At 45.4% G+C, this 23942-nt stretch overlaps 1 protein-coding gene across 2 annotated transcripts; it reads right to left on the bottom strand.

The window, feature by feature from the left end:
* Positions 1–369: 369 nt before the first annotated feature.
* On the bottom strand, positions 370–23925 carry FBH1 (F-box DNA helicase 1). Of its 2 annotated transcripts, none has more exons than XM_052681163.1 (22): positions 23804–23925; positions 22144–22476; positions 21441–21608; positions 20208–20740; positions 19170–19300; positions 17474–17609; positions 17082–17272; positions 15849–15965; positions 14264–14358; positions 12901–13069; positions 11709–11937; positions 10681–10768; positions 10463–10549; positions 8752–8888; positions 7590–7689; positions 7179–7300; positions 6756–6831; positions 5236–5433; positions 4545–4670; positions 2966–3072; positions 2133–2261; positions 370–1211 (listed from the first exon to the last, which is right to left on the bottom strand). In XM_052681163.1, exons 3-22 carry the CDS (start codon positions 21586–21588, stop codon positions 1092–1094), a joined length of 3039 nt encoding a protein of 1012 aa, XP_052537123.1. In that variant the 5' UTR covers positions 21589–21608; positions 22144–22476; positions 23804–23925; the 3' UTR covers positions 370–1091. The 2 variants fall into 2 exon arrangements, with proteins under 2 accessions (XP_052537123.1, XP_052537122.1); XM_052681162.1 differs by having other exon boundaries at positions 21441–21605.
* Positions 23926–23942: the final 17 nt, after the last annotated feature.

The raw sequence follows: 23942 nt of genomic DNA, 5'->3' as shown, positions 1-23942 counted from the left end.
TTGATAAGCAGAAAGTTTTCCCGGAGTCACTGCTTCAAAAGCAAAAGGAGAGCCAACAAAATAGCTGCCATTCCACAAATAACAGTGGAAGTCAACAGGATGTGGGAGTCTTCAACAAACATTGCTCATGGCTCCAGGCTGAAGGCCAAGATCACGCCTCTACCTAAACTGGTTTCAGTTTTGATCTGTGTATGATGTGGCCTCTGGGACAACAAGCCAAGGTGTTATCTTCAGGCAGGCAGCATAAGCCACCCTCTGATTGATAGGGTCACCATCCTGCTGGTACCATTGCTACTGTGATGGCTGAAAAATAAATATAACCCAGGAAGACTTCTTAATGGGTGAGGAAAAAACAAATCATTAAAGCAGTTGGGTTTTTTTTGCCACAAACTTTATCTCTGTATTAAAAATGTTCTCTGGCTTCTTTCTGATCAGCTGTGTTAGACTGGAATTAAATTGAAGCAGTTCTTCAAATGCTGCCTCTCTTCCCTCAGTGCTTTGCTACAAAGAGAAATTAAGCCCGAAGAAACTTCTTGGCTGCAAGTAAAGCAAATGACTTAAATTCAGCTGGGAGAGATTATGACTTCCTTCTTCCCCAGCGATCCAGAACTGACAGTGAAAATGTCCCAGTTGAAACAGGCTCTGGGAAAAAGTTCATTTTCTAGGAACAACAAGCTTTTCTGGGTACTTCCCAGCATCAAGCTCCTCTTTTGTTGGATGAGGACTTCCCTGAGGCACAAAGTGGTAGAAAAGGCAGGGAAACCCCAGCAGCTTTGTCACTGAAAGTATTTTCCTGGAGATGGAGAGGATGGATGAGTAGTGCTCAAAAAAAATAAAATAAAAAAGCTGTCCTGTCCAATAGACTGTGCTGTGCATATTCTTCTGTGCAGTGATGCAGGTCACGCTGACCAGCTCCTGCAGGGCTTGAGAAAAGGTCTCACCACTCCGTATAGACAACCTGGATGGTTCCTCTCGGAGCTGGTCCCAAGAATCCAACCTGATTTTGGAGCATGGATGTGACAGCAGTTGTCATCCTGCACTCAGTACAGCTCTGGGATTGAGGCAATGGCTCTGGGACTTGCAAGGCTTCGTTAGAGCACGATGGGCTCTTCATGAAGTGCTGGGAGGAAGGCCAGGGGTGTCATAGTGCCAAAACGCTTCTGCACACAGGAATAGCAAAGGTAGCCACCCATATTCCTGCTGCCGTTGCTCTGTGGAGGAAAAAGATTTGAGAAAAAAGTGAGGCTGGAGGAATGCAGCCTCCTGCTCCCAGCCCTGGGCTCAACCTACTGGATCAGATAAGAGTGCAGTGATGTGCCCAAAGTATCTCCTACCACCTCCCATGCAAAGGAATCCACTGTGGGACAGTTTGCTTAATAGCTGCAAGCAAATGTCTCCATGCAGGTTTTCTCTGGGGAGGAAGAGGATGCATGGCCAGGCAGTCGATATTTCCTCTCATACATGTGCATGGCTCTTTGCAATGATAGGGAGTGAATCCTGCTCTTATCGCTGCCTATATTCCCTGCTGATGGATCAGAGCCATCTCTTATCTCCTGTCCCAGACATGGAGACCCACTGGATTTACCATGTGCTACGTGACTGCACTTTCTGGGTGAAGACCAACCCCAAAGCCATAAGGTGGAACTCAAGCCAAAACTGGACCCAAAAATCAGATTGTCAGCCTCTTGCTAGTTCACACACAGCTCCTGGCAGGGACAAAGCACGCTCTGTTCATCTCTAGGTGGATGTTTGATGGCCTAAGCAGAGTGAGGCAGATGCCCCAAGACAAACTGGGGTATGACACAAGAAAAAGCCCCAAAACGCCTCCACTTGAGACCACAGTGTCATGAGAGAGGTCAAGACCAGAGTGACTCTGTAGGAACTGCACCACTATCCCAAAATCATGTATTCAAGAGGTCAGAAATTAAGGGCTGAGCCACAGGACACTCCTTGCTCACTTCCCCAGAAACTTAGCACTGAAGTTGTCCCTTCCCCAAGAGATAGCTCAGAATGATGCCAGCCATCCCATGGCAAGAGCACCCTGTGAAGTCTTGTGATTGAAAACTATGATCTTATTGGTCTTTGTGGCTTGCTTGCTCAAGAAAAAGAAGCAGTGTTTGGAGGGGACATACATGAATCAGAGGCAGCTTCTTCACAACCAGCCTGGTGCCAGATTGCAAGATCTGTGTACACGGTTGTGCAGAACAAGCAACCCCGGTCTTCACAGCCTCACCCATCAGCTCCACTCGAAGGAAGTGCTCCTAGAAGACAAGAAAAGCAGAACAACAATACAATAACATTCATAGGGAGCTGAGATATGGGAACAGTTGATTTTTTGGAGTTAATTTTGTTGGGTTTTTTTTTGAGTGCCCTGGGAAATGACTTGCAACAGGGCGTGCTTATAAAAATACTGCCAAAAAGTGCCTAGTGACCAAGCAGAACTCAGTGGCAGCTGGCAAGGAAGGAAGCAAAGTAAGGGCACTGCAACAGAAAAGGGAACCTTGCTCTGAGATAAGGAGGGAGGCTATGAAGGCAAGTCCAAAAAGGATTGGGGAAGAACACTGCACCACTGGAACTGTTTGTCTTGCTACTGAAAGCACAGTGCAGAGCAGAGGGAATTGTGCACAGTGTTCTCAGCTATTGAGGAGGTCGCAGTCCACCCTCAGCATGAATCTCAGGGTGATCTCACTATAATCCTATTTTAAGTTCCTCCATCACAAAAGACCCTCCAAATGTCCTTGCAGACACTCGAGGTCAAGTTGGAGCAGGCTCTGAGCAACCTGATTGAGGAGTCCCTGTTCTCTGCAGGGAGGATGGATGAGATGCCTGCTCTGTTACACATCAGGCAGTGCTGCTCAGCCAAATTGATGGGTTTGCTTTGGAGCAACGTGCCACAAAGTGCAGCTATCAGAACCCCACGTTGCCCTGCTCCAGGTTTTGCACACTTTGGAAGAATTTCACTTACCCCTGCCAATGCCAAAAGGTGCTCCAGGGACTGTGACATTAACAAGCATTTCTTTGCACGTGTCACTGCAACATAAAGCAGGTTCCATTCATCCTCAGGATGCATGCCTAGATAGAAGGAAAGATCATAAGTGCACAGCTCTGTCATGCTGTAACTTCAGCTGGTGTACCTGAAATGACACCAGGAGCTCTTTTAGGAAGTTCGCTCTTGCAAACAGAGCTGCCAACAAGCCCTCTGTTTTCCTGCTGACTGGAAAGCTTGAAAAACTGTAAACATGTTTTGGATTTCTGGATAAAAAACTAAGGAATGACTCAGAAGTTGATTAAGAAGGAGAGAAGATGCGAAACGAAAGTTTTTGAGCTGGAAAGTGTGATGTATTATCTGGCTCTTTGCAAATAGCAAAATAACTAATTAGATAACTCATCACCAGAGCTTGAAGATGCCACTGGAATCAATAAGAATACTTTTCTAAATAACTTCCGTTCTCAAATTCTGATCAAAATGTGGCATCGTTGAGATTCCAACATCGTTGGGTTGAGATTTAGTCCAACGCACTGAGACACTGGGAAAAGCTTAATAACTGATTCAGAAACTCTGCCCCCTATAGAGGTTTTTTTTCTAATGAAGGATTTGAAAGAGGCATGTTAGAATGACGTTTGATAGGTCTTTTCCAGTACAACATCATTATTTTTTATGCAGATCCTGAGGCAGAGAAAGATTCAATGACATTCTCAAGGCCAGACAATGAGTCATAGGCAGAAATGGTGAATGAATGGCAGTCTTGATTCAGGGACTGGCTTACACAAGTGGCTTTCACTTCCCTCGTCACCAAAGGTCCCAGCATATCCTAATCCATTTGCTTCTGCATAAAGGGTGCAACCGTGGGAGAAGAAGATGGGCTCCCAACCACATCTGGTTGACCCTTGGGCTTAGCATGACCTGCATGAAGCTACTGATGAATACATTGTCCTTGATGGGCCAGCTCCTTGGGGACAGTTTTGACAAACAGCTTCTAATTGGCTATGTTGTCATTCATTATCCTGGAAGAAAGTTGTGGGCAGGGTCAGGTGAAGGCTTTCCTGCATGATTTTACACTGATACAGACTGATGTTTAATTTCAAATGCCTACGGGATGATACTCATTGGCTTCATGGGGTGACAATGGATATCTTGGAGATTAGAAGTCCTGCAGCACAGTGGTAATGCATTGGAATAGGCTGCCCAAGGAGGTGGTGGAGTCACTGTCCCTGGAGATGTTAAAGAAATGTGGACATTTAGCACTGAGGAACATTGGTTAGTGGGCATGGTGGGGATAAACTGGTGTTGGACTTAAGCTTGGTATTCTCCTACTGTCAGAGAACAAGGTGATTCTGTGACTTGTTAGAACAGCACAGCAAGACCAGGAAGGTGCTACACGGCTCACAGCAGTGCCTTTCCCAAGCGTGGCCTCTCTGTGTTGCCAGAGAACTACAAGATCAAATGATTTCTAGAACAGCACAACCTTGCAAGATAAGCACCAGCATCATGCTTTGTTTCTCCATTTTCAGGTCAGGATGGGTGCACACAGCTATTCCCTTACCAATAATGAATTGAGGTCTTCCCTGGTTATTGTCTCTGGGACACGGTACATCCACAAAGTCATCTGCAACCAGCACTGTGTCAAACTCCAGGCCTTTGGCTTGGTGGACGGTGCCTATTAGGTAATCTGTAACCAGAGCACATAATAAAAAAATTAAAAAAGGAAAAAGGAAAAATTATCCATGTTGCTGCAGTGATTTATATTTTTAATTTCACAATGATTCCACCTCTCCCCAAACACAAACTGGGAGCACAGCACTGCTAATAGGAATGTAGATCGCTACAGGCAACTTCCCAGCCAAGGGTGATGTCTGGCTATCAGCAGCCTGAGCCCCAGCCCCAACTCCCAACCACTTCATTTGGTGAATTATCATTGCTTTGTTGCCCATCTCAAAAATCCAGAAAGCTGAAGGGCAAATGCAACAGCAAGCACAAAAAAGTCCTAGAGCTTTCCATCTGTATTGCACCCAGAGCTTTATTTGCCACTAGCAAAGCCACATTAAGCAGCCCTTTGATGGCAGGCTCATCGTCCTGAACACCTGGAAACTCAGATACACCTTACTGTCATACTTTCTTTCTCTCAAAAAAGATCAGCTTCCTCCAACCTTTTTGCAGAACGAGGTGGATTCAGCACTGAAGCCGTGCTGAGAAAAGCCCTGAACTTGTTTCTTTGTGACACAGCTTGGCTTCACCTGCCATAGCTTCTTGCAACACGTGGCTGCTCTCGATCTTCCGCACCAACTCAGGGACCCGCTCTTTGAACTTCTCCACTATCCTAATCTTCATTTCCAGCTCTTTGTCATCAACACGCGTTGCATAATTCTTCAAACCAATGAAGCCCTCGTTTTCTTCCCATCTCTTGATAAAGGAGTCGTTTATCACAAGGTTTGCTGAAGGAAAAGTAACAGATACGTGTCTATTTAACAGGCACATATTGGGGTGGTTTTTGTGGGTTTTTTTTTTGTTTCTCATCAAATCTCAGAGTAAATATTAGAGAAGGTGAATGGGCAGCAGTGCATGGACTGCTGCTGTGGGATGCAAGGGCTTGGGATACACTCCTTGCTCTGTCACTGCTGTGATCATACAATGGCTTCAGTTGGAAGGGACCTCAATGATCACAGAATCGTAGAAGAGGTTGGGTTGGAAGGGACCATAAAGACCATAGAATGGGTTAGAAGGGATCTTAAACATCACAGAATTCTAGAGTGGCTTAGGTTGGAAGAAACTTTAAGGACCACAGAACCATAGAAGAGGTTGGGTTAGAAGACCATAGGATCATAGAAGAGGTTGGGTTGAAAGGGCCAGTAAAGATTATAGAAGCTGATGGATTTGAGGAAGGAGCAACAGGAAAACGTTCATGAGCTCACTCATTTCTGTTGCTCAGGAGTTTCCTAAAAAGGCTGCAAACCTTTCATCCCTGAGGTAATTTGTAAATCAAGGGGAAAAGGTTCTGAACAATCTGAAAACGTTCTAATGGAACTTCAGAGCCTGGAGTAGGAACTCAGGGACAGCCCCAGGGCCCTTCCAACCTGCATTATTCCCTCCTTGTACCCACACAGCAAGGAGTTTTCCCAGTAACTCATGTTTCAATGATCAGTAATAACATGCCTACAATCATTTGCAGCAGTAATCCTTTGCTTCTCTATGCTATATAACAATGCATACAAATTTCTGCCAATTCTGCACATGAATTTCTGCCAACAATGCATGTGAAATTCTGCAGATTTTAAAGAAATGACTCATTTCCTACATGATGCCAACAGAGAAAAAGAATTGTGATAGAGGATACAACAAATGAGAATTTAAAACAACAACAGCAAAACCCAATAACAACAAAAACAAATGGGCTCAATGATGCTTATGGGTCCTTTCCAACTTAGGATATTCCACCGTTCTATGAATCCCAAAATAGGACTGACAAACAGAATCAAATCAAAGGGAAAACATCCTAAAGTACTTGCTTATATCAGTTAATTGGTCTCTTGGAGTCAAGACAAGGCATTGCAGAAGGCATTGCTGTGGAGGGCTCCCTAACAGACCCCACAGTTTCCGTAGGAAGTCAGTTTGCCACAGACCACTGCATGAGGAAATATAAAATAAAACACCTAGAAGCCTTCCATCACCCCAGCAAATAGAGAAACACCAGTGCTGCTGTATGGAAGCTGACAGACAGAAGGGTGAGGATACACTGTCTGTGATTCTATGCACTCACCTTTCGCCCGTTCGTCTGCAGGTTGACTGAGCTTCCAAATATCATAAATTTTGCTCAGGCCAAAACGCACAAGTCCCTACAATGAAAAAAAAAACAAACAAAAAACCACAACTATTTGGCCTAATATATACAAGTAAAGGTGCTGCCCAGAGTTTATTTTGCATCTCTAGATGCAGAAGAACATCTCAAATTTAATCACAGCTCCCTGTGTTTCGGAGCGTGAAGATGAACGACTCTTCTGAGGCTTCTGAAATGTGCAGCACTCAAATGTCCCTGCAGTTCACACATGAATTTCTGCAGACATGCACACACAGGAGCTGCTTACACTCAAAAGATCAACCACAGCTATTTCAAGGTGTTGCTGTTGCTACAAGTGCTGACAGGCTTGGGGATGTGCACGATGTGTTGGCAATTTTCCCTTACCCCAATGATGTGTATTTTAATCTGCCTCTCTCTTCCAGCAAGCTTTGCAGCGTCCTCAAACACAGTGAAATTGCTTCGTGACAGCATTGTTATCTTCCCTTCCATGTTGCCTCTGATATCACCTGCACAAAGACACTGCCAGTTAGTGGGTATCTGAAAAAAAAAGATCCTCATAAATCAGGATTAATCCAGAGATGCTTTGTTTATTATCACAGAATCATAGAATGGCCTGGGTTGAAAAGGACCCCAATGATCATCCATTTTCAACCCCCCTGCTGTGTGCAGGGTTGCCAACCACCAGACCAGGCTGCCCAGAGCCACATCCAGCCTGGCCTTGAATGCCTCCAGGGATGCAGGTCTGCTACTCCTGGGCACTGAACAGGACTGTGTGGTGCAAGGAACACAACTTACCCTTTTGGTTTCCACCCACTAATGTCCTATTCCTGATGCCCTTGCAGACATCCAGAATGGTTGCTCCAACATAAGCTATTTCAGGACCAAATCTGAAACTCTATATGGAAAAGTGAAGGAAATAGCATGAAAAGATGTTGTAATAACGTACAACAGCATTACTATACATGGAGCATACAGCTCTCACCAAAATTCTGGACAACATTTCTCTTAGAAAAAGCACCCAAATCCCCTCAAATTATTCCAAGAAATCACTCTTCCAGCTAAGGTAATAGGAACTGTGCTGTGAGATAAGACTATCATATAGGGCAAAAGATGGTTTTCAGCCTCTCTACTTCAATAAGAGTCTTTCCCAGTAGGGATATGGCATATCTGTCCTGTGGGCAGGGACAAGAGCCTCTGCTCCTGTGTAACTGTCCCTGCTTGCTGCCCCTTGGCAAGGTGCAAGAAAGAAAAGGCAGCTTGCATGGACAGGCTTTTTTATGGCAGTTCTGGCTTAGGAACTGGCTGCAGTAGAACCTGTCTTGTTGGTTTAAGCTGATTTATTCTGCAAAGAGTCCTAAAGGTGCCTCCTTTACATTAGCTGTGAAAACTATGTAGCCACATGGCTAAAGAGGCCAAAAAATGAAACAGGGAGAGCTTTCTGTTAGAACAGCAACAGATTAGATAACCCAGCCTGGAAATGCAAACATCATGTGTACAGAAAGAAAGAGGGAGATCTCTTTGGGGGTAAACTCAGATTGGCTGATGCTGCTTATGAAACTCAAGCCCTTGGTAGATGAACAGGGCAGGAGATATCATGGACAAATAGTACAAGCAAGGAGGGTATCTACCCCTGCACACTCAATAGGAGCTAAGAACTCAAACAAAAAGAGAAGATGTCCTCAAAATGGGTCATTCATTAAGGTCTACACTCCACTGCCAATTTTTCAAGCCACAAGATCACTCCAGTAAGAGGCACGATGGGTGTGGGGTTTGAAGATCACACCACTAATCCAGGCAAGGCAAATACTCCATGACCATGAACTTGAGAGGCCTGCTAGACACCTTCTGAAGGACATTTACCACCCTATTTGTGATCCACACAAAGCAGACCCTCGTCATGGCTTAGTGAGCACAGTAGCGATGGGTTGTTAGTGATTCCATGAACATAGGCTCTTACCTGGGTCAAGTAGTAGATATGGGTATGAGGCACAGTATAGAGGGTATTGACAGCACCTCGGAAGGAATAAATCTGCTGATGGGGGTCTCCTACGAGGATGACACCACATGTCTGTGACAGCACAATATCCACAATGGCTGCAGAAAAAACAAGAGCATTTGAAGAGGGCCTGCTAACAAAGTCAGAGTGAAATCTGTGTTATTTTGTGCCTGTAGATGTCTTTCCTGACAACTTATGGTACTTAAGAAAGGGTTAACACAGCTGCAGAAGAAAGCAAGCTGTGGAAGAGCAATGAGAAGAGTGCAGCTCACTGAGAACTCTATAAGCAACCTCCCACTATTTTAGTCTGAGAGTTTTTTCCTGGACTGGGACTGCACATTGTCTGAATCCCACATGTGTGAGCCCAGCACAAATCCACCACCCAGCCTCGTTGACCTGGATGTTGACTTAGGGCACACACTACAATGAAGCACTTCAGTTCATAGAATCATAGGGATTGGAAGGGACTTCTGGAAATAGTCCAGTCCTGCGACAGCAGGTTCTCTACACTGCCAGGTTAGTTGAGCATTGATTTCTCCTTAGTGAATCCATGTTGTCTACTCCTGATAACCTTCTCTTCCACTTGCTTGGAGATGACATCCAGAATAAGCTGTTCCATCACAAAGATTTAATTCCAAGTGGGTCTCAGCCTTCCTAGCTACATTCCTGCATGCTCTGACAGTGTTCCTGTATTGCTCACAAGTGGCCAGACCGATTTTCTATATCCTGTAGACTTTCTTCTTCAGCTGAGTTCTTCCATGATCTCCTTGCACATCCAGGCAACCTGGCACCTTTCCCCTATTTCTTACTCTTAGGGATGAACTGGTCTTGAGCTTGGAAAAAGTGGTGCCTGAATGTCAGCCAACACTTTTGTGTCCCCTTAACTTCCAGTTCTGTAGCCCATGGGATACCTCCAAGCAGATCCTTGAAGAGGTCAAAGTTGGCTCTTCTGAAGTCAAGGGTTGTAATCCTACTTACTTGTTTCTTCCACCTAAGAACCTGAACTCCACTATCTCATAGTTGCTGCATTTAAGGCGGCCCCCAGCCTTCTCATCTCCAATCAGCTCTTCCCAGTTGGTAAGAACAAGTTCCAGCAGCACATCTTGTTGGCTCCTCCACCATTTGCATTAGAACCCTGTCTTCCATGCATTGCTGGAACCTCCTGGACTGCGCGTGCCTGGCAGTTTTGCTCATCCAACAAATACCAGGATGATTGGAGCCCCCCAGAAGAACCAGTGCCTGGGATCAAAAGCTACTTCCAGCTGTCTGCAGAAGGCCTCACCAACTTCCACCTCCTCATCGTGTAGCCTGTAGTATACACCCACAACAGTAGCACCCATATTAGTCTGTTGCTTAATTCTCATCCTTAAGCTCTCCACGCATTCATTATTCACTCCTAGGCAAAGCTAAAACCTCCAAGTTCAGGTCTCCAAAGAATACAAGTGGGAGATGGTCTGATGAATCACTTGAGCTGATTTAACAGCTGCTGAAAAGACAAAGCCATCTTCTGCCCCTCTTCCTGTGTTCTTCAGCACACAATTCAGCCCGCTTTGATCTCCTTAGAGACCCTACTCAACATGCTTTGCAGCAGGGAGCTTCTCCTCCTATACCCTGGCAAAGAAAGCCAAAAGGAAGGTTAACCTAGGAAGGCTGCAGACGTTTTCCCACTTACCTGGTGTGCAGTCCTGTGCTTCATCAACAAAAATGGCATCATATCCCGAAAGCTGAGGCTTACTGAGCTGCCAGAGTTTCAAATACCCTGAGGAAAAGAGAGAGGGTCATTTGCTTGTCTTGATATCTTAAGAACAGCAGCTTCTAGCCCTACCATTTGCTTGGTAATTGCATGACTGCTCACTACCTGAAGGCTATTTGACATCTATATGCTCTTACCATCACAAGTGATCTTGTATTTCCTCTCTACATCTCCATCCAGCTTCTTCATGTTGTACCATATCTCTTTTGCTTCTTCCACATTGATCTAAAAAAAAGAAAACAGAAGGGTGTGGAGAGGTTGTTTTGAGCAGAAAAAAAGTCCAGGCACAGTAAAACTGGAAATGGTAGAGTGGCTGGTAAAAGCCAATCACAAGCTTGCAGTATTTCCTTCTAAATTCCTTTCCTCTTTCCAGAAAACTTCTGAACTGAACTGCAGATTGGAACTCTGCCATCTGGGCTGGACCTGATCACAAACGATCAATGCAGAGCAGAAAGCTTTATCTTCACAACTCCAGCCCATTGTCTGCAATGTCAGACCTTTAAGAGTTGCTGACATACGTTTGTAGTCCAGATTAGAATGTTTGGGTTTGGTTTTACTTATCAAAATGACAAATGAAACGTTTCTTGTGTTCACACATAATATCACACCACTGCTCAGGCACTGATACAAATGCATGCCAATCTTTTTTCATTCTGCTGTAAGTAAGAGACATTTGCAATGAGCAGCAAGAGATGTCAACCTACTCTCTAGATACCAGCTGTGCAAGCGATCAGAATCCAGTTCCTTTGGATTTGGCACCAGAGGAAAAACATTTTTTGACAGTCAGTTCTGAAGCATGAAAGCTTGTGAACAACGAAATATGGGATGACTACGGCCCACAGTCTACAGCTCTTGCAGAAATATGCAAGGGAGAATGGTTTTAAACTAAAACGGGAGAGATTTAGGTTAGATAGTAGGAAGAAGTTTTTCACACAGGGAGTGGAGACACACTGGATCAGGCTGCCCAAGGAGGCTGTGGATGCCCCATCCCTGGAGGCATTCAAGGCCAGGCTGGATGTGGCTCTGGGCAGCCTGGGCTGCTGGTTGGCGACCCTGCACACAGCAGGAGGTTGAAACTGGATGATCATTGTGGTCCTTTTCAACACAGGTCATTCTATGATTCTAAACCTTGCAGACCAACTCTTCTTTCGACGCAGGTACTCACTCTCTTTTCTTCTGGGCTGACAAGTTTTCTCTCTCCATGGGTGTTTTTGAACCAAATAGGTGTGTGCTCTTCACATATCTCTTCATCTGAAGAGGCAAAAAAGTTTTCAAGGGTCTGTGAGACTGTTTTCCCTCTGATGAAGATAGATTGTCCCTCACGGTTCTGGATGAGAAAACTCACAGAGTACGCCGAGAGCTTCGAGAAGTTCAGTTTGCCTTTCTCTTTATATCTGTGCCATAAAAATTATGAGATGTTGAAACACACACCAAAATCTCACTGCAGAAGCTAGCCCATGATGCACACTAACGCTCACAGAAGCTGTTTAATGTACCCTATTTTGAGCTGGTAACAGAACACCTTAAAAACCTGTGCCTACTTGTCCTCACTGTACTCCTGATAGAGCCACAGACTCATTCATTTTACATATTTTTATAGATAGAATCATAAGGCAGAGAGGTATTCCCATCATTTACCCCTGCAACTACAGAACAACGAAGAGGATTCCCCTCCTCTTCTGTGTCATGGCTCATTTTCCCTTCTGTCTGCAGTGTAGATGTGCCAACATAATCGCTGGTAATGGTGGAAACTGAACTATTAGTACAACTCAGGCTATGAAAAACCCTCCTCTGCTAAAGGAAAGCAAAGTTTAGAGCCACTGAAGTGCAAAGAGAGCAAATTAAGCCAGAAAGAGGGAAAATCCATTCTCAGTGGCTTTCTATCTCCCTGTGAAGTGCTCCTTGGCTACAAACATAAACAGGATGAACAACCTTGAAACAGCTAAAGGACTGACATGCACACATGGGTGCTAATGCCACTGACCCACCCAACCTGAAAGACTGTGGGCACAGTAAATCACAGTATATTTTCACTCAGAGGGGTGGTGACACATTGGAACAGGCTGCCCAATGAGTTTGTGGATGCCCCATCCCTGGAGGCATTCAAGGCCAGGCTGGATGTGGCTCTGGGCAGCCTGGTCTGGTGGTTGGCAACCCTGCATAAAGCAGGGGGTTGAAACTGGATGATCATTGTGGTCCTTTTCAACACAGGTCATTCCATGATTCTATGAATCAGACTGACTTGAAGCAGATGAAAGAAATAAACTATCTCTATAATTTTAGCCTTTTTGAGTTCAGATCTTCCTTTCCTGCCACCTCTTCCCTTCTCCCATAGGGAATCAAAAAGTCCCACTCACTGTTTGCCAACGCTTCCAAATGCTAAAGAGTGAAAAGTCTTGCACGTAACATTGCTGGGGAAGACCAGCCTGCCCCTCTCTGCAACAGCTTTATTAAACGTCACATACAGGAAATGGAGGTCAGCAAACTTCTCTGCGTACTTCACCAACGTTGAGGTCTTTCCTGTACCTGAAGAACAGAGTCACCCAAAAATTATCTATTGTCAAGAATGAATGAACCTGCACACCTTCTGTTAGCATTATAGAGTAGACAGCACAGGGTAGATAATAACAGGACAAGGGGAATTGGTTTTAAGTTGATGGAGGGAAGATTGAGGTTGGATGTCAGGGGGAAGCTCTTTACAGAGAGAGTAGTGAGGTGCTGGAACAGCTGCCCAGAGCGGATGTGGATGCCCCAACCATCCCTGGAGGTGTTCAAGGCCAGGTTGGATGGGGCCCTGGGCAGCCTGGGCTGCTATGAAATGGGGAGGTTGGTGGCTCTGCCTGTGGCAGGGTGGTTCGAGCTTCACGATCCTTGAGGTCCCTTCCAATCCAAGCCATTTTATGGCTCCATGATTACCATCCTGTTCTAACCACACAGCAGGACTATTTGCAGCTAATGGGGATTTATACACTGACTTGAGTGAAATCAGAAGCCACAGAGCGGAGTAGCTTTGAAAAATTACACTCTGCAGCCCAAAAGCTCTGAAATATAATCACTTTGGCTTTCCAGTATTCTAGAAGCCAGATCACACATGGAGGTACTGGTTCCCTTGAGAGGCAGCTTGGTAAATGAAACATCAGAATTGCTCTTCTGAATGATTTATGAGTTCCTATAAGTGATGCAGCCCAGAACATGAAAGGAACGGTACCAAAGCATATTTCATCCATGTTTTGCATGTGAATGTGACACTGATACTCTGCTGAATGCCCTAGAGAAAAATCTGAGGCTTCCAAGACCTTCTACATGCAACACAGATGCAGAAAGATGAAGTTTTTCTGCCGCAGCATCATTACATTAATTTAACAAATGCTTTGGCAACAATCCTCATCCACACATTTGGAGAAGGGTAACAAGTTTGTCAGGCTCTTTTTCCACTCTATCTGCTTGTGGTTACATGTAACCTGTCAAGAGTTTGTGAACATCCCCATTCTTGTCATCTGGACACAGTGATTTTGTAGAGACACAGGAAACCACCACCAGACTGCTTAGCACAGCATCCATTGCCTCTGAGCCTCCATAAAGGAAAATCCTCCGCAGGTGAAAGGAGATAATTTACTTTTCCCTCACCTCTTAAATATGCATTTTTGGTTTTATACAATGTTCCTTTGCAGTACAGAGAGCAAGAGCAGAAAATCTCTTGGTTTGTGTTGCTGCTCTTACCTGCAAATGCCATAATTTTCACTATTTGACCACGCTCAATTTTGTGATTCAAAATCCTTTGCTGCTCATGGGTCAGTTTCACTTCAGACAAACTACTAAAAAAAGAAAAAAAAAAAAACCCTAAATAAGTAAAAGGAATTAAGAATAAACATTCTCCCACATACATAAATCTAATAGCAGAAGGAAACCTACAAATGATTTATCTCATCCCACAAGCAGGAGGTTGGCACTGGAAGAAGCTAATTGTGCAAAAAAGGCAGTACCTTCCAGAGAATAATAAGACTGGAGAGAGGAAAAACAAGAAGTAAACCTTGCAAAAGGTTGTATAGGAAAAGATCCTCTCAAGGGCATTCAGCCATGCTTTCTTGGCTTAGGCTCATTGAAAGCAAACAGCATCTTAGAGTTCGAGGTGTTTTCTTGCTTCTGAGAACACGCATCTTAAATTGCTCTCAGATTCCTCAGTGCAGGACATCAACGATCTCTGCCTCACGTGGAAGCTGAGAGCTGTGATTAATGTTCAGAAAGGCATTCAGCACTTCCTGCTGGAGTGCAGTTGTTTTATTCATAAAGGTCTGAAATTTGTCATCAGCCCACAGCATGAACCAGCTCTGCTCCCCCACAGGATGTGGAAAGGTATAAAGGCTTCTCCAGATATCCTTGACATTTCAGCACCTGGCTGCTTTCAGGATTTATTTTCTATTTAAGAAGCAAATTTCTGCTTAGAAAAAAAATAAGCTTGAAAAGGAAGGAACAGAACAAAAGGTCTGGCAAACCATGAAGCAATTAAACCCATCGCTTGTTTGCCTTCAGTTTTGTTTCCATTATGGTCTCTATCACTGTCATACAACAGATCATGAGTGATTTTATTGGATTTACCTTTTCTAGACCTCTGTGAAGGATGAAAGCATTATTGTGGATGAGGACAAGGAGGCTAAGTGACTCAGTCCAACAGAAGGGGAATCAAGCCTAGCTCTCTAAAGGCCACAAAAGTATTTCACCCTTAAATGCCCTTCCTTTCTAGGAAGCAAGCTACCATCTAGTGACAATTCACAGCAACTGTATGTATAACAGTTAATATGTAACAGTCACCAAACAGGATTCAGAAAAGAGGAGCTGAATCAATGCCCTGCAGCTGTATTCATAGATGAACCTCCATGTCACTGGCACTACAGTACAATTACCAGCATGCCAGCCCTCACTTTGGATGGCTGCAACTTGCATTTCTAGTGGAACTGACTGTTAAAATTAAAGCAGCACTCTCCCCTCTTTCCAAAACGTCTTATCCACAGGGAGAGCACTGATTTGGAAGTATATTTAGCAGTGATTTAGGCTCTGCAGTATTTCAGTAGCCATCACTGTGTTCTGCCAACACGCAGAACAAAGACTTCTAAATTCAGCTAACTTAATCTTCACAGATTTAAGGCTTTCCCCAAAGAATTCAGGCAGAAGGTGGCAAGAAGCAGAATAAGGTCCTGTGGTAATCCTTATGAATCTTGCAGTCTTGTCAACCAGGCTTTGCTATGAGATGTTTGTTCTGCATCCAGGGCTCACTGCACACTGCCTGGATCACCAGTAGTGTCATTACCTGGACCAGAAATCCTGCCTGCATTGCGAAGACGGCGTCCCCTCTTCTACCATCTGTGGTGCAGTCACAGAAGCATTTTCCATCAGATACAGGCAGTAGAAAATATTGTAATGGATCCTGGCAGGAAGGAAAAGAGGGAATCTATCATTAAGGAATCATCAGTTACAGATTAAACTTCTGCAGCCACCTGGAAGACAGCAACATCTTGAATGCTTTGTGAGTTGTAGGGGCAATATTGGTATTTCAAAGTGCAGCTCATTACACCTTGAAAAGTGACCACAAAGGCACCACGGGGGCAGCTCTGTTTGTGGCCTCTGCCTTATTTCTGCTTTGGGTTTGCACATTTTGTGCCTGCCATGCAAACATGACCTGGGATCAGAGTCCACAGGATCCTTGTGTTCTCCCAAACCGCTACCAGTAACAGAGTGTGGGGCAGATTGAGACAGAATCTGGGGTTAGGCTGGGTGAAGTGAATCAGTTCCAGAAACTGCCTTAAAGTCATGTCACACAAGTGTGTTAGCCCTCACAGTGCCTCACAATGCTTTGTTAGTGCAAAGGGAGGAGCAGAGCAACTCCATGGCTTTAAATTAACTGAATTCTCAGACTCACTGACTGCTCTAGGAGCTGCAAATAGGTCAAGATATCAATACAAGACAGTTCCTAGGAGACTATTTAAATCCCCCTGAGCTAAATCATAAACCTCGTGTGGTTTGAAGAGACAGTGGCAGAAGAGAGGTGGTCATTCATATTTCTGCTCATGTGCTCCAAGGAGATGGGACAAGGGTGACTTTGACCACATGTGAATGACACCCTCAGCCTGCCACATCTTCAGCAGACTTTTACTCAAGTTAATTATCTTAGCCAGCAATTAGCTGTCACTGACAGGCCAAATGAGCACCTTGACTTCCCTGGTTGGTAGCATGAGCATACAGCCAACGGTTGAATTAAAAAAAAAAAAAAAAAAAATGAACTCTTCTGTGTTCAGCCTTGCAAATAGCAGCTTATAAAACTGTCCTCTTTTCTGGCTACTGATTTGTTTTCCAGTGCAGCTCCTTGCCAGTCTTCCTATATGAACGTGTGTTCTTAATCCTTGCTTCATCCTCAGTGTTCCTGAGAAACTGCATGCACCAAGGAACTGCAGAGCCCCAGCCAACAGAGCAGAACTGCTCAGGAGCACTGATCTGTACATCACATATTGCCTCATCTTGAAAGAGGCATTTCTCCATTCCTGACCTGTTAGTGATGGCAATGTTCTTCTCCCTCATGGCATACAGCAGTGTGGCAATGCAGTAAAGTGTCTCAGTCACATCCACAAAGGAGAGGGAAGAGCAGGGTCTCTGCAGGCATGCCATCAGTTTTTGGATGTCACGGACACCATCAGAGAAAAGCACCATTGCTGTGATGATGGCCCACATTTTCTCAGGCTGGGAACAAGAAGGAAGACTGAGCAAAAAGCTTTGAGTTCTTACTCAGAGTGAAACAACCCTAATGCCACAACAGCTAAATTCTATTCCATCCCTCCAAACAGTATAGGGTAAAGCTTCCAAAGGAAAACTAGATGTGGGAGGGCAGATCTAACCTTAAGGCACCGTGGGGTGAAGGAGAGGAATGACCATTGAACCTACCCCTGCCTTGCTTTGTAAGTCTGGCAGTTTGTTTGTGATGCAGACTTCAGCCCTTGAGAAGAGATGGTGACACTTCAAACACTGGAGGACTGCCCTGGGATCTACATGCCTGCTGGTGGGAATGGCAGAGACACACCTGCATGGAAGGGGAACAGAAGCATTTGTAAATAAGTCCTATCAAGTAAGCACATGAAGAAGCACCCACGTCCCTTGGTGAATCCATGCAGACTACTCCTGATGACTTTCTTGTTCATCATGCCTGAAAAATCATAGAATGGCTTGGGTTGGAAGGGACCTCAAGGATCATCAAGCTCCCCATCACCAGCTTCCCCATCTCATTCAGCAGTGAGCTTGTGTTTTCCCCACTCTTTATTCTGCCACCAACATACAGAAATCCTTGTTGTCTTTGACATCTCTGACCAGCTTCAATTACAGCTGGGCTTTGGCTTTCCTAATCTCACTCTGGAAGCTTGGATAACATCTCTCTGTTCCTCCCATGCTACTCAGCCCTGCTTCCATGTTCTGGGTATTTCTTCTTCTTACGTTTGTATGTGGCCAGGAGCTACCTGTTAATCCATGTATGCTTCCTGGCATTTGTGCATGTCTTCCTATCCATTGGAATGGACCACTGTGGAGCTTGGAGGAGGTTGTCCTTGAATATTAACCAGCTTTCCTGGGACCTTCCTCCTTCTAGGGCCTTATCTTATGGGCTCTTTCAAGCAGATCTTTGAAGAGTCCAAAGTCTGCAGTCCAGGAGCTTCATTTTCACTTTCCTTCAATACCAGGGTTAAGCCCAACTCCCTAAACAAAGCTGCTGAGTGCCATTTAGCATCTTGTGCTGTCTCACAAACCAAGATGATAAGCTATAGGTCCTGAGGAATAACTGCTATCACTTTGGATACCCCTGGGCATCAAATGACACAGGATTTGAATGAATCATAGAATCATAGAACTGGTTGAGTTGGAAGGGACCTTTAAAGGTCACCTAGTCCAACTCCCCTGCAACAAACAGAGACACCTACAGCTAAGAAACTTGTATTTCCAGCCTGTTTTTGTGCCTAAAGCCATGAAGCCAAGCACTTAACAGTTCTGTTACATGGATGTGTATGTAAATACCTCACTGCAGCCAGCTGTTAGTCTGCAAGTTCCTTCTCACTGTCTCAAACTCTCCTTCCAGAAGACAGATTCACGCTGCTCTTAATCCAATTTGACTCTTCTTGTACCGTTTAACTGCCATACAAAATTGTTCTCTAGTGTACAGATATCTGAACAGAACACTTGTTTGTATCAAGGACTCAAGTTGGGCTTACTGCTGAGCCCTGGCAGACAGTCTGTAGTGCTCCAAGAAAAAAAACACAACTCTCAGTAGATGGGAGGTATCAGGAAAAGGAGCACAAATCTCACAGTCTCCATGAAATACTTGCATTTTAGCTAAAGCAAGGATATGCTGAGCCTCGTTGAGACCTTGGCTGATCAGGAGATGGAAAAGCAGTGATGAAATGACAGATCACAAAATGTAAGTGAAAAGGATGCTGAAAGGGATGATTATAATTAGAGTCTCACTCGTTCCAGCGTGGTCACCCTGTAGGAAGCAGTACCATTTATCTCCTGGCAGTTCACCAGGATAAAATGGGAGAAGACCCAAAGCAATGCAGGCCTGAGGATATACAGCTACAAAATGCTGAAGCAGACTCACCTGATGAGCCCCACAATACATTCTTTACGTTGATCTGTTATGGCAAAATCCTGCAAGATCTGTTCAACCCTGCACAGAGCCATGTCTTCCTTCACCAAGTACTGATGGTACAGCTTTTTCCACGGGATGAACTGGAATGTGAAACATACACCACCAGCTTTCATCTCAAAGGGCAGGACAATAGGCTTCTACTGGCAATAAGCTAATCAACATGACTTCCAAAGAAGACATGGAGTTCAAACAGTCCCTGGAGCTTGATGGAAACAGGTATCTAGCACAAGACAGAGAAAAAAAAAAAGGGAAGAGAGAAAGACTTGTTCCTCATAGCCTGCCAATAAAAGGCTGTTTTTTCTAGAGTGATGGGAACAGGGAGACATTGGTGTGGCTTCGAATGTCCAAGTGTTAAAGGAATGAGTATGTTTTCAGCTCTATTGTACAGATCTGCTCAGAGAAGGATCCGAGTGCTTTAAATCTGTGTGCTTATGAAGCCCTGCCCTCCCATATCTTGCTCCTTAGACTGGGCAAAAGTTGATCAACACCAGGTTTACAATGTTTGCAATGCGAGGGCCTTGACCATAGGTGAATGAAGCTCTGTAAAAACAGAATTAAAGGTCCTTCTCTTAAAACTGACCTACAGCAGACTCCACATGCAGGCAGACGTGCACACAGTGATGCACACTGGCTGTAAAAGGATAAGGCCCAGTCCAGCACCTGGATTTCCTGCATGATCACAGCTGGGGGGAAAAAAGACAAAGTGCAAGGAAAGGAGTGAAAAGAAATTTGGTGGAGTGTTACAGGATGTTCTTTCCATGTATGGGAAGAATGCTCAAGTAAAGTGACCCTGGTATTGAAGCTGTCATCTGAGGAGGTATTCACTATGGTCACGAATGCCAAAAATATCTAGTAAGAAAGGACTAGGGAATAATCAAGGGATTTAAAGGTACAAAGAAAGACAGGGATACAGCAACCACAAGACTGAGAAAGAGCAGGGCAGTAAGAGAAAGGCCAGGCTCGAATCGATGTCACAGCAGTCCTTACCCTTGGGTCACTAACAATAATCCTCCAGCGGTGGCACACCAGGCTCAGGTTTTGACACAGATCAGTCACTGGTAGGAAAGCAAAGATGATCCTCAAGACTTCATCAGGCAAATCTTCAATGCTTCCCTGAGGTACTTCCCAGTTGCGAGTCCCCAGGAGCCCATAGTGTGCATCAGGGACTGGCTCGATCTCTATTTCATCATCAAGTTCTTGCTTGATTTGACTGAGCTCAGGATGAACCACCACTGCCTTCTTCTCAGGCTCACCCCACAAATCATTCTCTATCTGAAGTCTGCTTGGAGCTGTGGAAGACAGAGGCCGTTTTCTTGAGTTTTCCATGCACTCATCCTCCAGAAATGAGGAAGAGTCACCACTTGTCTCCATCACATTGGAGATGTTACTTTCATCATCTTCAGCAAAGAAAGGATCCAGCAATTCTTCCTTGATGCTTATGTTTTTTGTCCTACCAGCAACTGCCTGCTGTGTCTGAGAGATCTTAAAGTAATCCATGATGTTCTTCTGCTGCCCTTGGGCTAAGGAAAAAGGAAAAGTATCAGTGAAGTCAAGAGGAACAGCACAAATCACACTGCTACTGTCTGAGCTAACAAGGAATTTGGCAGTAACTTCAAGGTTTGATTCCAGCACTGCACCATGAGAAGATCACCAAGCCTGTATCAGGCTGCCCCAACTGCAGGCTAAATGAGATGGACTCTTTTTAAGACCATAAACAGTCATTTCCTGCCAAGCACTTCCTGGCTGCAATGTCAGAAAGCACTGGAGACTATAAACAAAACTGAAGCTTGGCAAAAGACTGCTCCCAGCTTCTCCCTTTTCTGATCTGTGAAGCCCATTGATTCAACTTGTCAGCACCAAGAGTGCACTAGGACCACTCTGTCCTGCTCCTGGTCTGCAACACATCCTGATGTTTAACTAAGAGGAAATTTTGGAAAAAAAAATAAATCACAAGCTGATTTTAACACATTTAATTCCCAGATGCTCATGAAAGTGAAGCTTAAAGAGATCTCATTCACAAGGCACTGTCTAAGAAAAGGGAAAGAAAAAAGCCATCCTACTAAGTCTTACTGATGCCTGAGTCCCATTTGAACTCACCTTGCCTGACACATTTCATTCCCCTCCAAGAGCACAAGCTCAAGGATAGATGACCCAAATCCATTTTGTTCTACTGTAGTTTTACTCCCCCAAAACCCTCAGGCTCCGAAGCAAACTGTGTACCTCTTGGTTGCCTCCTTGTTCTATGAGTGGGTTGGAGGCCCCTGTTGACATCTCCTCTGCTTCGCCTTTGATTCAGTGGCTGTGTCAGGGAGGATAAACCTTCAGTGCTCTGCCTGAGAGCTTCACAGTCATCAGCTGTAAGGTGCATTTTCTTAAATCGCTTCACTGCTTTGCCAGCATGCAAAAACAAATAACAAAGCAAAAGGCAAACTTAGCAAACAGTCATCTGGTGCACGGAGATACAGACATTTCTTTTCAGAAGTGTTACAATGCAGCCCCAGTGTCCTGGTCAGGAGTTTCTCTGAATAGCTCCCAGGAGGAGCTTTTACAACTCAGAATCACAGAACTGCAGGGTTTGGAAGGGATTTCTGAAGACCACCCAGTCCAACCCCCATGCTAAAACTCCTTGATGCAATGCAACATCTGGATGATGCCTCTGCAACAGTGACCTGGCTCTAAGTCTTCATCCTGCGGTGCCTGACAGTCAGAACAAAACAGGGCAATGTAAAACCAGAACCTGTGTACATTCTGTGTACGTTGAGGAATCAATCAAATACAGGCAGCTTCATAAAGGCAAAGTGTCATTAGGAGAATTTGCAGTGCAAATTGCCGAGACAGAAAGCAGTGACTAAGAAGGACAGGTAGGAAGCCAAACAAAATCATCCAAAGGGTGTTTTGTTTTTGTTTTTTAAGAAAATCTTACTGGAAATCTGCAGGAAGTCCTCTCCTCTTCAAGCAGAGCAGTCAGCAGAAGTCATACAAACAAAGCAACTCACACCGACGTCGGACACACGCAAAGAAACCGAAGCCACCCCAGAGGGTGGGCTTCTTCCTGGTATGAGAATTACCAGTAAAAGACACTCTTATCACTACTCCGTGCTGCAGAAGATATGCTTCTCTGGCATATCTGTGGCAGCCAGGAGGGTAACAGGCTGCAGGATCCAGGGCTCAGCTCATTTTGCTTGCAGCGTTTCCTCTTTTTCATCCATGTCAGCTCTGTAGGGCAGCACTCAGAGGGCCTGTGGAGCTCCTTGTTCTTCAAAATAGGGCAGGCAGGCAGAAAAACAGCAAAGCAAGGCAGACTGTGAGCAAAGGAGGTGGGTGTTAAAAAAAAAAAGTTGCCCTTTCTCACTTGATATTGAAAATGTTAAATGGCTCCAATTGTTGGAGTACCTCAGTTCTCTTAAGCGTGAGGTCGTGGTGAATGGCAGAGCTGGGGAACCAGCTTCATCCAGGGACAGCAAAAGGTCTCATGAGAGATGGGATGCGGGATGGGGGCCCCCCTATTGTCAAGGGCCTCATTACCAATCCTTCACCCCACTATCAATGAACCCATTGCCAAGGACACCCCTACAACCGAAGGGTCTATGACCAAGGACCCCCCCCTCAGTTGCCAAGAGACTCATTGCCAAAGGCTCCCCTGTTGTCAAGGAATCCATTCCCAAGCATCCTCACCACTGCTAAGGGCCCCTTACTACTAAGGGCCCCCCTTCCTTGTCTCTCATTGCCAAAGGATCCATCATCAAGGGCCTTCCTACTCTAAGGGACACCCCCTTGCCAAGGGACCCTCTTACGGCCATGGGACCCATTGCCAATAGCACTCATATATCCAAGGACTCCTTTCTGTTGCCAAGAAACCCCCTGCCAAGGGATCCTCCATTACCAAGAGATGTATTACCAAGTGTCCTACCTACAGCTAATACCCCCTCCCATTGCCTAGGGATCCCCTTATTTCCAAGGGGGTTTCAATGAGCAAGGTCACCCCTCTGGCAAAAGGACCCATTGCCTATTACTCAACCCTTACCTAAACTGTCAAGGGAGTTCCTAATTGCTAACTCCCCCTGCCAACATTGTCAAGGGACCCCTCTTCTGCCCAATAACCTCTATTACTAAGGGCCATCCTCCAATGCCAAGGGACCTTCCCCATCTCCAAAGAACCCATTACCAAGGGATCCCTTGATCCCTTTACTACCACGGAACCCCCCCCCCCCCCCCCCCCCCCCCCCCCCCCCCCCATAATCATGGGACCCATTGCCAAGCCCTCCCCCCTCCTACATCCAATGCACCCATTAACAAGTCCCTCCCCCTACTCCTAAAAGACCTCCCCCCCCCATCGCCCAGATACCCCCTTATTTCCAAGGACTGCCCCACTACCTAGGGACCAACCGCCCTCCTATTGCAAGAAAAACCAAACATTGTTGAGGGTCCCCTTCGTGGCTCAGCCCCCACCCCCATTGCTACAGAACCTATCACCAACAGCCCCCCCCATTGCCAAACTCCCACTACCCACGCTCTACCAATTACCACCAACTCCCCTACTCGCCCCCCTTCTAACATTTGTCACAGCAGCCCCCCCTCCTTACCCCCCTCCATGACCAGGCCCTCCGCTCCGCTCCTCCTACGGCTGCAGCTCGTCCTTGTTGCTAAGGGGAAGTGCACTCACTCCATTTCCGGCACGCTCGGCCCCGCCTCCGCTCTCCTCCGACCAATCACACCCCGCTT

The sequence above is a fragment of the Tympanuchus pallidicinctus genome, unplaced genomic scaffold (genome assembly GCF_026119805.1).
Source record: "Tympanuchus pallidicinctus isolate F22 unplaced genomic scaffold, pur_lepc_1.0 scaffold19, whole genome shotgun sequence".
NCBI lineage: Eukaryota > Metazoa > Chordata > Aves > Galliformes > Phasianidae > Tympanuchus > Tympanuchus pallidicinctus.
The sequence above is the reverse complement of the archived record's forward strand: the minus strand, read 5'-3'. Positions and strand labels throughout refer to the sequence as shown.

What these genes read in the sequence shown, in the direction of transcription:
- FBH1 (XM_052681162.1), bottom strand. An exon ending in ACTTACAAAGCAAGGCAGGG is followed by an intron (nt 17,273 to 17,473) that starts GTAGGTTCAATG and finishes TCTTGTTCCCAG; the next exon opens with CCTGAGAAAATGTGGGCCAT. An exon ending in TCAGCCCAGAAGAAAAGAGA is followed by an intron (nt 10,769 to 11,708) that starts GTGAGTACCTGC and finishes TCTTTTTTTTAG; the next exon opens with ATCAATGTGGAAGAAGCAAA.